Below are 15,717 nucleotides of genomic sequence, written 5' to 3'. Positions count from 1 at the left end.
CTCTAAGAGGGAAAAGAAAAACAAAACAAAACAGAACCAGCAATCTGGAGAGACCCAAATCCACCTTTGCTGGTAGTGAGCTCTTTCATTCAGAAGAGTGGCAACCTGGTCTCCATGATTCTGTAAAAAGTTCTGCTCCTTTAGGCAACAGATGCATCTTCATCTGAGTCTAGCTTGCACTGTCATGCACATGTGCACGTATGCACATGTGTGCTGTATGTGTGTGACATGCACACATACATATGTGTAGGCATATACACGCTTATTTAAGAGTTGTACACACACTATTGGGAGTAGGGTCTGGAGGACTTTGGGAAGAAGGGGGCATGGTTTCTCCCCACTTTGGGAGATGTAGCCTAGTGTAGGTCAGACTTGGGGGCCCCCAAAGTCTTTAGCAGACAGGGGCCCTTAAGGGTGTGGCAAAGTCCTGTCCTCATGTGTGCTGGGGTCGTGAAGCTGCAGAGGGGTGGGGACCCTGAGAATATGGCTTCTTAGCAGGACCTGTGAGCTGCATATGAGAGTTCAGGCTCTTCTGCTCACCCTCTTGCCTTTGTGCCATCCCCTAGCCCAGTGGTTCTCAACCTGTGGGTCGTGACCCCTTTGGGGGTCGAACAACCCTTTCACAGGAGTCGCCTAAGACCATCGGAAAACACATATATAATTACATATTGTTTTTGTGATTAATCACTATGCTTTAATTCTGTTCAATTTGTAACAATGAAATTGGGGGTCACCACAACATGAGAAAATCTATTAAAGGGTCGTGGCATTAGAAGGTTGAGAACCACTGCCCTAGCCCCACACCCAGGAGACAAGTTACTGTCACCTCAGAGCTTGGCCGTGCAAGCTGGCCAATGTCATGGGGAAAGCTGGCTGTGGTCCAGGTGTGGTTCATGCTGAGAAACAGCACCTAGCGCGAGTCTCTGCAGCTGAGACACGGCCAGCCAGGCGTAGTTGGGGTCTTGGGAGGTGGGGAGGGTGAGAAAAGGAAAGAGATGGGAAACCCAAGGGAAAGATATCCATGTGGGGCAGCTAGACTCAGGTCGAATAAACTAAAAAATGCAGCAATGGTCTTTCAACAATAGACCAAGGAAATTTAGGATCACGGTTTACAGTCAGACCTCGTCCCTCAAGAGCGAGTAGTCACCTCATCCAGTTTATGAGCATCTCAGGTGATGGGATCTTGCCACCTTCCCAGGTAGGGCCTGGTTTTATAGGATGCCCCAGAGAAAGGTTTAGAACATTCTAGAGACAGGTCAGAGCCTTTGAAACCCACATGTGAGGAAAGCATCAGAGCACAGGGTGGTAACAACTTGCTGAGGGCAATGAACAAGTTCTTTAACAAAATCAAATTGTGGCCTGGTGGTGTGGCTCAGTTGGTTGAGTGTCGTCCCATGGAGCAAGAGGTCGCAGGTTTGATTCCTGGTCAGGGCACAAGCCCGGGTAGTAGGCAGCTTGCAGGAGGCAGCCCATGGACATTTCTCTCTCACTGATGCTTCTATCTCCCTCTCCCTTCATCTCGCTCAAAAATCAATAAAACATATTTTAAAAAATGAAATTGTGGTGATGTCCTGTGAAAGAAGCAATCAAGGAGCTGAGGGGTGATAATGGGAGGAGCCACCGCGTGTGGGCAGTGCGGGAGGTTCTGAAGAGGTGACATCAAGAGCTGGGAGCAGCTGGAGAGGAGAGTCATGGGCAGAGAGAATGGCTTATGCAAAGCCCAAAGCAGGAAAGAGGTCAGAATCTTCTGGCATAGAGGGAAGAGAGGTGGGGGGCAGCAGGGACAGGTAGGAGATGATTTGGAGAGACAGTGATCAGATGAGGCAGGCTCCTGTAGGGCACGGTAGGACTTTGGGTTTAAGCTGAGTGACACACCTGCTGCTGCACTGAGAGTAGAGTGGATGGAGCAAGTGCTCCAGGGATGAGGCTGGTGTGTGTGTCTCCTGACACTGGCTGTGCCACCTCAGGCACGGTGCTTAACCTTTCTGGGCTTCACTGTTGCCCACACATGGGGGTAACGGGAGGCAGATTTTGTTCACTCTCAGGAGAAACTCTAACTAGATGGAACAGGCAATCTTAAGAGGTAGTGAGCTCCCCATCATTGCAAACATTTGAACCAAGGCTGGCTCCACCATGAAAGCACTTGGGCACCAGAGGATTGCGTAGAATGGCCTTTCTGGTTGCTGACCCTGACCTTCTGTGGACTACAATTCTGGTCTCATTTTTGTCCTTGTCTGGTTGGGTGACCTCAGGCTGGTTACTGCCCTTCCCTGAGCCTCAGTTTCCAAATGATGACAGAAATAGGCTGATGATCACTATAGATTCCCCACCAGCAAATTCTCTAATTTGTCTATTCTCAGTCTTCGCCTTACACCCCACTCACATAGGCCATCGTCTTGGCAGCTGGAGACGCCATGACAGCCTGGTCTTAGTCTTGGCAGGTCCTCCCATAGCCACACATTTCAACCCCAGCATCCTGGGTGGCCTTTGGGTTGGAAATCTCTCTGCTCATCCCGAACAGAGGTTATTTTCTTTGGCGTCTCCTCAGATGGCCCCGGAAACAGGACTTACTTCCATGCCCAGCCTCCCATTCTGCAGCTACCAATATAAGGGCCACCACCACCCAGAAGAATCCCAGGAGATCGTGCCGGAGAACAAGGATTCGCGATCATCCTCCTCCAAACCCGTGAGTGGTGGGCTTACCTCTGACCACACCCCACAGGGTGGTCTTCAGAGGCTTTGGGGGCTAGAGACAGAGGACTAGGACAGCTTGCATTAGCTAATATGTTGAATATAGCAAATTAAGAGATAGATAGAGAGATAGATAGATAGATAGATAGATAGATAGATAGATAGATAGATAGAAAATTATATTCAGAGAAGTGTCAAACTGATGGGCAATGCAGGGTCATGATAAAGTGCCCATTTATTTGTTCATACTTTTATTCAGAAAAGAGTTATTCGTTGAACTGTCCTGACTACAGGGGTTTTACTGGGGGCTGAGGATTCGACAGTGAAATGTCACCATTCCTCCTCTAAAGAGTTCACAACCTGGCGATAGAGGCAGACAGGTCATCAGGTAATTGGCACCCAGGACTCTGATCAGAGGACGAATGCAGAAGAAACGGTGGGGTGAAGCTCCCTAACCTAGACTCTCGAGAGGGGCCTACAGGAGGCTCCATAGAGGACACGATGTCTTTCTGAAGCCAGAGAGTCAATAGGTCAAAAATGCAACGAAGAGGACAGATGTTCCAGGCAAAGAAGGCAGCATATGGCAAAAACCTTTTTGTAAAGATCATGAACTTGTAATCAAGTGTGACTTTTCAAATTGCAGCTTGTCCACTCACTGGCTGTGTGTTTCTGGGCAAGTTGCTCTAGCTTTCTGAGCTGGGCTGCCCATCTGTGAACCAGGAGAGAGCCACCTCTATCTTACAGGACAGTTAAGTGAAAGAGGGGGGGTGCTCATTGAAAACTCCATTTCCCTCTGGGTAACTCTCACTCCTGTTTCTCCTATGAATGTCCAGGTATCAGCACAAGATGTTTCAGCTTTGGAAACTTGTTCTCTTGTGTGGCCTGGTCTCTGGGACCTCAGCGGGTATTATTCACGCACTTGGCGAAGACCTGGGTGGTATTTTAAACAGCCTGAAACCTGCTGTTAATAAAGGAACTGATAACATTGAATGTGAGTCAATAATGGTGATGATAGGCGGCACCCAGAACCTGTTTCCTAAACGTTATACTGCATTTCCAGGGGCTGCCACCAGGGGCTGCCTTTTGTGGATGGTTTACTAGGAAAGGTGGTTAGTCACTTCCTGGCTCATTTGCTTATTATTTATTTATTTAAATTTTTATTGATTTTAGAGAGGAAGGAGAGGGAGAGAGAGATAGAAACATCAATGATGAGAAAGTTTCATCGATTGGCTGCCTCCTGCACGCATCCTACTGGGAATCGAGCCCACAACCCAGGCATGTGTCCCAACCTGGAATGGAACCGTGACCTCCTGGTTCATAGGCCGATCCTCAACCACTGAACCACTCTGGCCAGGCCACTTACTATTTTTCTATAAACAAGCAATGCTTAAATGAATATCCTTGTACATATTCTATCATGTTTCTAGTCTATACATGGGATAAGTTCCTAAAAGTGAGATTTTAAAAGGTCAAAGGATATTTCACTCTATTCCGTTGACGCCACTGGTATGGACAACTTAAATGTTTTGCCTGTCTCATAAGATGAGAGACTGTAAGGCATTTCACTTTAAAGTTCTCTAATTATAAAAGAATCCACTCATTTTTTCATATTTTAATCTTTTTATGTATTTTAACTTAAGTAATTTGTTCATGTCCTGAGCATATTACTCTGTTGGGTTGCTTACTTGTCTTATTGATTTGTACTAACTCCACCTAGCAGAGATAGCTATCTGCCTATTTTTATAGTTCATTGAATCTCCTTCTAATTCTGATTTCTCAAAAGAACTTGGCTTTCTTTTTATTTTATGGAAAATGAACAGCACATTGACAAACATTTTTATAGGAGTTAGTCACTTCTGTAAATGACTGCCTTTCAAATATTGTCAGGCAATTTTCAAAGATATAGAAGAGACCCCCATCTTTAATTTCACTGCTGAGAAAACTAAGGTCAGAAACAGAAGTGTCTGAGTTAAGGTCACCTAAGACCAGACATAGTTTTATTTATTTACTTTATTTATTTATTGTGGTTATACAGGTTTCAGGTGCACAATTCCACAACACACCACCTGTACACTGTAGTGCGTGTTCACCACCCCAAGTTAAGTCTCCTTAGCTCCATAGTTTATTTAAATTGGCATTCTCTGTTTGCATCATTATAACTAGGTAGATACTCTCCATTGCAGAGCCAAGTTGAAGTACTATGATTACATACCTTCTCCAGTACAGTCTTTTGTTTTTCCTTGAGTTAGTAATAGCCTTGCTGTTTTTCACTTGAAATACTTTGCACACGTATCCTTAACTCCTCTTATATACTACATTCTGCCTCTGCCATGTCATTTATTCTATTAATCCCTCTTTTCACTAGGGACCTCCTATTAAGACACTTTGTCTTCCTGCTCCTGTGTGAATTATTGTACTCTGAGCCTGCTGCAAGGCTCTCATCCTGGGACTCCAATTTGTCACTTTTATGGGTTGGAGTCATATTTTTTCCTTAATTCTAGATTTTCCATATATTTGTTTATTCTCTCAGTTTCTTTCACCTACTTTTTCAAACTTATGTAGACATCTCATTTAGAGCGATAGACCCCCCATCCCCATCACTACTAGAAGCAGGCTTATAATCATTATCAATTGCCTGGTCAGTTGATTGGTTGGTCTGTTGATTAAAAATGAGTATATATCAGTATGAAGACAGCATGGAAGGAAGAGGGGCTCTGTAGCTGTATGTCTTCAGGTATGTTTCTTAAACTTTTCATTCTTATTTCCTCATCTGTAAAATCCAGATACTGTCGATATCTACCTCAGTGAGTTGTTATGAAGATTAAAGGAAATAACACAGGCAGTCCTATCTAGTACCTGGTGCCTAGTAGCAGCTTCATAAGTGGTACATAACACTAAATAGCAATTGTTTTTGTCAGCTGTTCTTCAGAAACTGAGGGGGGACATCATCAAGATTCAGGAAACCAATGCTTGGCAAACCATCGCGGACAAGTTCCACCAAACTAAAGATTTGTTGAATCGCGCCCTTTCTAAATTATTTAAAGGGGGCCAGTCTTTGGGGTGAGTTGGTGCTTCATGATGGAGATCTTTCCTCACAATAATAGGGATGGGGCAATACATGTCTTTTGGGGAGGGGTGTAAATTTAAGGTTAAAGGCAGAAAGGCCACAAAACTTGTTCTTCCCACAGAGCCCACGTGGTCTGAGGCCAGACCCACCAGAGCCTGAGTCAATTAGAGGCAGGGCCACACAACCAATCTGAGCATCACATGAGTTTCAGCTTCCACATCCTGTAATTTCAGGGTCAGGGGGAAGGCTCTCTTCAGTCACACCTCCACCTGTTTGCTGGTGCCTGGATTCCCTTTTCCAGGGAATGAAACTTTCCTCTCTGAATACAGCTGAGAATAAACTTTCAAATCCCCTCAGGAGAGAGGACACTGAAATCCGCACCCGCTGGCTCCACACATAGAGTTTTGGAGTCAAATAGTTGTGAGTTCTAATTCTGCCTCAGGCGATTGCTCTTCCTTGGTATCTGGGGCTGGGGGAATCACAGCTGCCTGGTCCTCAGTGTGCCCCGCCATAGAATGGAGACAATCAAACCTCTGAGGAGGGCTATGGGAAAGACCAAAGTAGGCAAGACTGATGAGGCCCAAAAGCTCAGCATGACGCTGCATAGAGAAGGGCTCAGCAAATGGCTGTCAGGAGGAATGACAAGGGTGAATTCTGGTTGTTGCACAGGTTGAAAATCAGTAATGTCTGCATCTTGAATTTCAAAGCCGAACCAACTACTGATGGCCCAGGCTTTCTCCTGAGGTTCCCCACCTCTGCTGATGTCTCCTTGACCCTGTGAGTATGCATTAGAACCTGGGATTTGGGAGGGGCAATGCAGCACAGCCAATGGTCCTCCAAGCTAGAACAGGGCACTTTTCCACACGCTGAGTGGCCTTGGGCCTCAGTCTCCCCATCTGTAAATAAGGGAGCTTTTCCAACTCTAAAATCCTAACCTTTAAAAAGTTCTAATAAACTTTGGCCATAACCAAGTCTCTCTTAAAAGAATCCTCCATTAAATATATTTCTGGAATTATAACATTAATCTAAGAGTAAAATTTACAAAAATAAATAGGTCAAACATTAACAACTCTTTGGCAAAATTTTCTCTAGCATTATTTTGTCTCTCAAGATTCTCTTTAAATAGCAGTGGCCATTACAGATAAATGCATATAATAGTGTATAGCTTATAATAAAGGGCATATGTGCAAAATAAAATTTTATTTTTTAATTTATTTTTTATTGAACTTATTGGGGTTACATTGGCCAATAAAATTATATAGGTTTCAAGTATACAGTTCTACAATACATCATCTGCACATTGCATCGTATGCTCACCATTCAAGGTCTAGTTTCCTTCCATCACCATTTATCCCCCCTTTACTCTCTTCTGCCTCCCCGACCCCCTTTCCCTCTGGTAATCACCATACTGTCATCTGTGTCCATGTGTTTTGGGTGGGTTTTTTTTTTGTTTAATCCCTTCACCTATTTTACCCAACCCTCCAGCCCCCTCCCCTCTGACAGCCAGTCTGTTCTATGAATCTGTTTCTATTTTGTTTGTTTATTTTTTTCATTACAGTCTACAAATACATGAAAGCACATGGTAGAAGAATGTAATTTTAAAGTATATTAATTACTGTAAAAGAAATAGATGTGGGTAAATCTTTATAAATTGCGTACACTGTCAATTCATCATGCATTCGCTATGAGATCTTAGGATAGTTACTTAACCTCTCTATATCAATGCTTCCTCATTCTGAAATAGCAATAATAATAGTAGTTTCCCTTATGGTATTGCTGTAATAATTAGACTGATTAATCCGGGTAAAATACCTTCTAAAAGTGCCTAACATAATTTGTGCTCAATAAATGTTACCTATTATTATTATTATTATTATTATTATTATTATTATTGTTTTAATTATTAGTGTGCTGCTACATAAAATTTTCACAGGACCCAAACCTTGGAGACCAGGAGGAGAAGCCCTAACGCGAATATGTTACATCCCATAAAGAATGTGGACAATGATGGCATTCTCCATAGATGTCCTGAATAATGTCCACACAGGTGGAGGAACCAAGTGGGCGATGTGTGAAGGGTCTTCTAGACCTCTTCTCACTGTGAATCTTATTGTCTGCAGGCCTCTGGTTAGGAAGACAGTCAACCTGAAAGTTTCCTTGGACCTCCTGGCTACTGTCCAAATTGAAACTGATCCCAAGAGTGGTGGCTCCAGAGTGGTCATGACAGAATGCGCCAGCGACCCAGACAGCATCTCATTCACCTTGTTGGGCGAGTAAGTCCCATCCATCTCAAGAGAGCTGGGCTCTCAGAGGAGCGAAGGACCCTCATTTCAGCCCTCTTTCTATCCCTGGGAGATGGCACAATGTGGTGAAAAGGGTTTAGGCTCTGCAGTCAGACAGGCCTCGGTTCAAATACCAGCTCTGTCACTATCTTGTAACTTTGCCATCAACTTAACCTCTCAGAGCCTCGGTTTTCATATATGTAAACTGAAGATGACAATAATACCGTCATATAGGCTGCTGAGGTGACCAAATGATAAAAAGCAAGTGCTTAGCATAGAGCCTGGCACACACTAAGCTCTCGGTAAGAATAACATCTAAGCTGATTTTGTGTCTCCTTGTTACCCCCATGATGACTGAGGCAGGTGTGTTGACCTCTCCAAGGAGAATCATGAATTTGCTTACTTCACCTTTCAGCTCTAGCAGAGTTTGCTTCTTGCTTTTTGAAGCTCGGTTGTTAGGGGCATGCCTATTTAGGATTGCTATGTCTCCTTGAAGAATTACCCCTTCATTGTTATCTCAATCATCGTCATCATCATCAGCACCAGTTGTATTTACCTTCTTGCCTCGGGTTGGGAGGAGGAAGAGGAGGAAATGCCCACCATGGGCTCTAATTTCAGATTGTCTCCAAATTGTTCTCCACCCCCTGGAAAATTCCAGAAATGAGATCTTGAGAACTTAATCCTATCCATTTAAATCACTGATCCCTGTTAATCCACAAAATCTACATCTTCAAGTGTGTGACTGAAAGAGCAGGTTTGGTCCCTGGTAGAGGTTGAGGGAGAATGGGTGGCCCTGGCTGTGGCTGGGACAGGAGAAACGCTCTGGAAGTTGAGGACTGAAGCAGGTGGGCTTTGGCAGGGAAGTGGGTCAGTCCTCCCTACCTCCACCAGGGGCTCTGAGCACAGGCTGCCTAATGACCCCTAAAGCCAATCAAAGGCTCCAAGGGCCTATGTTAGTTGGAAAAGCTGGGATGCAATTCAGAGCTCTGAGCCCTGCTGGACACTGCTTTGCCTGTAGCCCCAGGGAATTCCTCCTGCCTCTGGGTCTCAGTGTTCAAATCTATAGAATGGCTTCCCACTCTGCTGCTCCAAACCCTCTCAGGGCTTTTCTTTCTGCTTTGGATGGAATCCCTGCCCCTCCCCATGGCCCTCTAGGCTCTGCCTGACCTGCCCCATCCTCATCTCACTTCACTCTCTCCTTGTTCTCTCCTGGAAAACAGTGGACTTTGCTCTGTGCCTCTTTCCCACCTCCAGACCTGTGCAGGGCTGTCCTCGCTACCTCCTCCCCTTCCCCGCCCCTGCCCCTGCAATCTCACCTCAATAGACTCTCATCCTTCAGGGTCTAAAACAGGTTTGCTCCTCTCCAAAGTGCCTACTCCCACCCTTCAGAGTACTTATCACAAGTTGTCCTCATGCGTTTAATTGATTGTTTACTTCATTCATTCTTTCAGCTACAAATGTATTGAGCACCTACTAGGTGCCAGACAGTCAGTGTTCCGACCTCTGGAGAACTTATTGATGAGAACAGACAAGGACCCTGCTGTGGTGGTGCTTTTCGTCCAGAGGGAAAGGCAGATAGGCGAGCATTCAGCCCCTTCATAAAGAGCTCTCAGGGAAGATGTCAGATGGCATGAGCCCTGGGCAGAGAGGCACACTTATCAGGGAACCATAATACAAAGCCCTCCCTTAGGGGAGTGGTCAGAGGGGGCTGCCCTGAGGAGGTGGGAAAGTGGGAAGGAGCCAGCCTTAGGAAGACTTGTTTAATATTTGGGTACCAGGTTAAGAGCTGTTTGTGCTTTGCTCATCCTATGTCCCAGCCTAGCTTGGTCCTTGGACATTGTTGCTGTGCTATAATATTTGTTGAATTAAGGAGGTTGTGATGAGATTCTCATGAGGCATTGGGGTGAGTTGCTGGTCAGAAATCCTATATAAAAAAGGGTAATATGCAAATTCACCAAATGCCAGAACAACGAAACAACCAATCAAAGCATAATATGCTAATGATATGCTAAGGCTACTCAACCACTCGCTATGACGTGCACTGACCACCAGGGGGCAGGAGCTTGACCAGTAGGTTAGCTTGCTGCTGGGGTCTGGCTGATCAGGGTTAAGTGAGACAAGCCATACACGCTCTAGAGCCTTCCTGCGGCCCCTCCCCAGCTAGCCACCTCCCACATCCCTCCCTGGGCCCGATCGTGCACGGGTGGGGTCCCTCGGCCTGGCCTGTGCCCTCTTGCAATCCGGGACCCCTCAGGGAATGTCGGAGAGCCGGTTTCAGCCAGATTCTGCAGGCCACTCCCCTTGGGAAGGCACCAAGACATAGAAATCATGGCTAGCAAGCATTGCTGCGGCTGCAGGAGCCTCTCCCCATAGGGACTGATTTGGTGTGAGCCTGTTGGCAGGCACAGAGGGGAGAGGATGAGCGGGAGTGGCAGGTAGGAGCTGCCAGCAGCATTGAACTGTGGGTTTCAGCCCAAACCCTGCAGGCCACCCAGAGGGACCCCACCATGCACCAATTCGTGCACCTGGCCTCTATTGGGATTATAAGTGAGGATTCCCCTGGATAGAGGGAGGCTCTGTCTGCGCTTAGAAAGGCACCTTAGTGTCCCTGGGGTTTGTTTCCTTGCCTTCAAGGTGCTCTGCCATCTCACACCCTCTCCCCGCTGCCCGCTGCTTGGCAGGTCTGCCCACTCGAGCGTGATTTATTACTTCTCTCTCTTTCAGACACAGTGCAGTGGTCAACAAGCTCACAGGCACCGTGAGCAGCTTCCTGAGCGACACTGTGTCCTTCCTGGTGCAGAGCCACGTGAGTTCTCCACTCCTGGGGGCCCAGAGCCAGGCCTGGTGGGGGGCAGTGCACATTTACAGGCCTGGCTGTGCTCTCTGGGCCCCCCTCCTTCTGAGGTGCAAGCTTCTCCTTGGGCTGCCAGGTGGAACCTGCCCCGCTTTACTGGGCTTGGGGGTATGGGAGGGGGAGCAGAGGCGTGACTTCAGCTGAAATCACTGGGTCCCAAACTTGACTATTTGTCATATCCATGTTCGAATAATGTGTTTGTAGCTAATGTGTTCCTTTAATTGACACAACTTTACTTATTTAAATTTACTTAAATGCACTTATTTTTAAAAGAAAACTTCATATCCCTGCCATTCATAGAAATTAATATCATTTATAATTAATTAAAAAAATAAACACGGACCTATAATAAAATAGGTATTTTATTTGCACATCATTCAAAACCATATGTACCATGTGCAGGATTCCTGTGCATCAGACAAAACTGTATGTAGCACGTGCCCAAAGTTCCAGAGACTCTGAATCAGTCATTCTAGAAAGGGCCTAGGAATCGTGGTCGACGAAGGGCACATCCCGGGGCTGGAGCCCCGCCACTCACTGCTCCTCCTCCAGCTGCAGCACAGGCCTCGCTGGAAGTGCAGATTCTCAGGCCCCACCCAGGCCTGCAGAATCGGAATTTTCATTTATACAGATCCCCACGGCACGGCACACAAAATCACGAGAGACACGGCTGTAGGGTCCCAAGGGCCCCATTGCACTCTAAAATTCCAGGGTTCCAAACTTCAAGGTTTCTAAGAATGTAGGAGTCTGGGGTGTGAACACTCTAGATTCTTAAGGCTCTGGGATTGAAGGTGGCAGCTGGTGGGATCTAGCATCCGAAGGTGCTCTGATGTTGGACTTCTCGCTTTCCGGTGCCCGAGATTCCCAAGGTTCTAGGATCCCATCTGACCAGCTGTCCATGGGTGGCCTGCAGAGTGTGCCCAGCTGATAATGAATCCATCCTTTTTTCTCCTTCCCCACCTCTTCTCCCTCCCTCTCTCCCCCTCAGATGTGCCCACTGCTGCGAACCGTTGTCTCCACCCTGGGTCCGCAGTTTGCTGAAAATATCATCAGTAAGTCACACCCTGGGAAAGCAGAGGCATTCCCTGTGCAGCCTTCCCAGGGCAGGCATGCAGCTCTGAGCCCGCCCCACAGGCAGGTCTGTTCAGGGGCCCCTGGAGAAGCAGCAGGACCCACTCCTAAGTCAGTAGGGAGATTGTGGCTGGAGGAATCCTTGCAGAATGGAAGGGGCTCTGTGGGCCTCTGGGGTCTCTCTACTATCATCCCTTGGAAACCCCACAGATGCTGCCTGGCAGAATGCTGTGAGGAAGAGCATGGGCCAGATCTGAGTTCAAATCCTGGCTCTGCTACTTAGCAACTCTGGGGTTTTGGTCAAGGGGCTCTGCCTCTCTCAGCCTCCGTTTCTCCTGGGAAAACACCATTGTAAACATTGTGGGGTTGGTGAGTGGATTAAATGGAAAAGCACGAAGAGCCTAATGTTCAGCAGACACTGCTAATCAACACGTTCCCTTCTCTTTTCCTTCTTATGAGGAGCGGGGGTTTCTCCACCAACCACCGGGGGCATTCTTTAGCTTTTGGATCTCCAGGCATGCCTGGGGTTGCTGGGGAGACTGGAGCAGTAGAAATGGATCAAGTGAATGTGTCCGGGTCCTGGAGGTGGCCTTTCCATGAAATAGCCACAGGTCCAGTTCTTTGGGCAATCCCTCTGTGCTCTGCATGCACCATCTCATTGGATCCTCACAACAGCCCTGTGGGAGTGGTACCATCATTGTACCCATTTTACTGATGAACAAACTGAGGCTCAGAGAGGTGGAGTGGCATGCCTGAGGTCCCATTGCTGTCAGGCTGACCCACTGAGGAGTGATAGCCATTGGGGTCTGTTGTCTATTTGGTGGAGAATGAAGCTTCCTATTGATTTTGTTCCTCCAGAAAACGGTCAGCAGGTAGCCGACGTGCCAGTCAATGCGTGAAGAGGGCAGATGAGGAAGACTGCTGTGATGCCCCCAACTGGTGAGGGGTCAGGCTCTGTGGCCCATGCTAAGGGAGGATGAGGCTCCTCCTTAGGGGACAATGGTGAAGCCAAAGCAAGGATTGGGTTCCCTTGTTTCTCTTGCAGCAGCCTGAGTCCTAATCTTGCTGATCTTGGTCTTAGACTGAGCCTTGACCCTAGTCCCAAGCTGCGCCATGATGCTGGTCATACTCTAAATCCCAGTCCTTACTCACGTACCTCGACTGAGCCTGGATCCTAGTCACAGGCTGAGCTTTGGCCCCAGTTATTAAGCCCTAAAATTAGTCACAGATTGAGCCCTGACCCTGACCTCAGACTGATCCATGATCTTGATTATTTACAAAGCCCTGAACCCTGACTCTAGTCCTGGGCTCTGGTCAGTCTCTTTACATCTGCCACTGTTCCTAAGGTGAGAGGAGGGCAGAGTGAAGGGATAAGGAGGCCAGAGAAAGACCCCAAAGCACAGGTGCCAGTCCCCCTCTCCAAGGCCTTAGGCCCTGCAAGGTATTGTGGGAAAGAGCTTGGGCAGTAGTGTGTGGTGAATAGCAGGTGCCAGCAAGGGTCCTTTTGCTATCAATGGCCTAACTCCTTGTGGCCTCATTCCAGATGAATTTCCAGTTGCTTGACCATGTTTCCTTGCAGGATCTTCCCCTGGGAAGATGCTGCCACCATCCAACTGGACTGAACGCCTGAGACCAGAAGAAACCCTCTCAGCCACTCCTTGCCTTCACAGTTGAGACAGCAGTCTATGCTTATCACCCGCCCCCTCCCCCCAGCAATAAAGGCCACTTCTGCATCCTCCCATGTGACTTGTTACATTCCTTCCATTTGGGATTTGGGGAGGGAGGTGCTACTAGGGCAGCAGAGATCTGGGTCAAGAACTGGAAGGGCCCTAGCTGGCTTGGCTCAGTGGTTAGATTGTCGGCCTGGGGACTGAAGGGTCCCAGGTTTGCTTCTGGTCAAGGGCACATGCCCGTGTGGTGGGCTCGATCTCCGGTGGGGTGCGTACAGGAGACAGCCGATCAGTGATTCTCTCTCATCATTGATGTTTCAGTCTCCCTCTCTCACTATCTCCCCCTTCCTCTCTGAAATCAATAAAAATATATTTGTAAAAAAAGAACTGGAAGGGATATCTGTGACTATCCAGCCCAACTGCTGGTTTTACAAATAGGGATACTGAGGCACAGAGAGCAAGAAACTGACCTAAAGTCACACAGCCAGTCTGTGGCAGTGGTAGAACGCTTGCTTCATCTATTCACATTCAGCGGGTATATAGTGAGCACTTGCTCTGGACTAGGAAGGCAGTGGAAATGGGACAGTCACATTCTGGTGACAATCCCACCTGGTGCTTTTCTTCATTCCCGGTCAGGGATCCTGAGAGGATGTGTGGGGAATCAGGCGATACTTGATCTGACTGGATGCAGGAGCTCAGAGGCCTGGGCCACGTGCCGGCCTGCCCACCCATGTCTTTGGAAGGGCGAGGGCTCCACTGGAGCGGAGATCTCTTCAAGCAGTGCCTGAGAGCACCCAAGGTCTCCAGCCCCCAGAACTCACCCATCTCTCCTATCGCCACCCCCGAGAGCCTGTGTGCCCACTTGGCAAGCTGCACAAAAGCCCTGCCTGCCTGGTGAGGCCAGGGCTCCAGTGGTTTCCATTGTCCCATGAAGACCAGCTCCTCTCTCCACCCAAGGCTCCTCCATTCATGCCCCAGAACTCAGCTGTCTCCAGGCTGCGCCTGGCCGTGGTTGAGACAGTATCACTGCAGATGCTAAGACCACCACAGAGGGGACCTCATGAATTCCTCACCACACCCTTATACCAAAACACCCTTCTTATCCACATTTGACTGGGCAGCAACCAATCTGAGTCAGTGGCAAGCTTTTGTCCACGCTGTTCCATCCACCTGTCACCTTTCCTTCCCCAGCTCCAGCTGCCTAAATTCTCCTCAGCTGCAAGACTCTGCTCAGGTAAGTGGGGGCCTCTCCTCAATGCTCCCTAAAAAAAGACACTGTGCTTCCCAACTTACAGGTCTAACCAAGTTCCCTGGTCATTACTGTCCAGTTCAGAGAGGGTGTTCAGGACGTGTTAGTTCTCATTGCCATGGTTCTCACCTTCTTACTCAATTCATCTGTCTGCCCCATGAGCCTGTGAGCTCCTTGAGGGCAGGGATCTTCCTGCGCTCAGCAGCCCCAGAGCCCAGAGAAGAACCAGATGCAGTACAGGCACCACCCATGTGGGGTGAATGGATGGGTGAAGCTTTTCTGGACGGTAACCCCATTTTCAGAACAGCTGAGTGGGTGGGTGAACAGGAAAATGCTAGCATCCCGGGATTGAGGGTGTATAGAAGACCAGTCATTATTTTCTGTTGACTAGGGCCAGATACTTGACATTTGAGACAGATGGACCCAATGCAAGGCTCCTAGATTAGTAAAGCCAGGATGTAGAGTAGGTGCGGTCAAGGCCACTCAGCCCCACCAGGGACGGATGGGGCCCATGAAGGGGAAAGGGGACAAGGTGAAGAAGCGAGGAGGCATCCCCCGTTGTGAGCCTGGCACTGCCCAGAATAGCTCCTCACCCACTCAACCCAACCTCCAAGAGTGTGGAGGGCTTCTTGGAGGTGGTGGCACCTCATGAAGGAGGCTTCGGGGAAGAGGAGGACCCTGAGGGGTTGAGGGGAATCTGCCATAGGGAATACATGGGAAGAAAGAAGAAAAACCTGTGTGGACCCCAAGTCACCTAGGAAGCAGAGCACCAGACTCTAGTGCCGGCTCTTTGGAAGGCTTCATTCAGTTACATAAATGCTGGATCTCCCCAA

At 47.9% G+C, this 15,717-nt stretch overlaps 1 protein-coding gene across 1 annotated transcript; it reads left to right on the top strand.

Annotated features, from left to right (window-relative positions):
• Positions 1-2,650: 2,650 nt before the first annotated feature.
• Positions 2,651-13,676, top strand: BPIFA2 (BPI fold containing family A member 2). The gene is made up of 9 exons (XM_036321686.1): positions 2,651-2,686; positions 3,525-3,682; positions 5,610-5,751; positions 6,428-6,535; positions 7,879-8,031; positions 10,765-10,846; positions 11,883-11,946; positions 12,824-12,904; positions 13,545-13,676. The coding sequence occupies exons 2-8, from the start codon at positions 3,538-3,540 to the stop codon at positions 12,862-12,864; spliced, it is 735 nt and encodes a 244-aa protein (XP_036177579.1). The 5' UTR covers positions 2,651-2,686; positions 3,525-3,537; the 3' UTR covers positions 12,865-12,904; positions 13,545-13,676.
• Positions 13,677-15,717: the final 2,041 nt, after the last annotated feature.

The sequence above is a fragment of the Myotis myotis genome, unplaced genomic scaffold (genome assembly GCF_014108235.1).
Source record: "Myotis myotis isolate mMyoMyo1 unplaced genomic scaffold, mMyoMyo1.p scaffold_m19_p_9, whole genome shotgun sequence".
Classification (NCBI taxonomy): domain Eukaryota; kingdom Metazoa; phylum Chordata; class Mammalia; order Chiroptera; family Vespertilionidae; genus Myotis; species Myotis myotis.
This window is presented reverse-complemented; position numbering and strand designations above follow the sequence as displayed.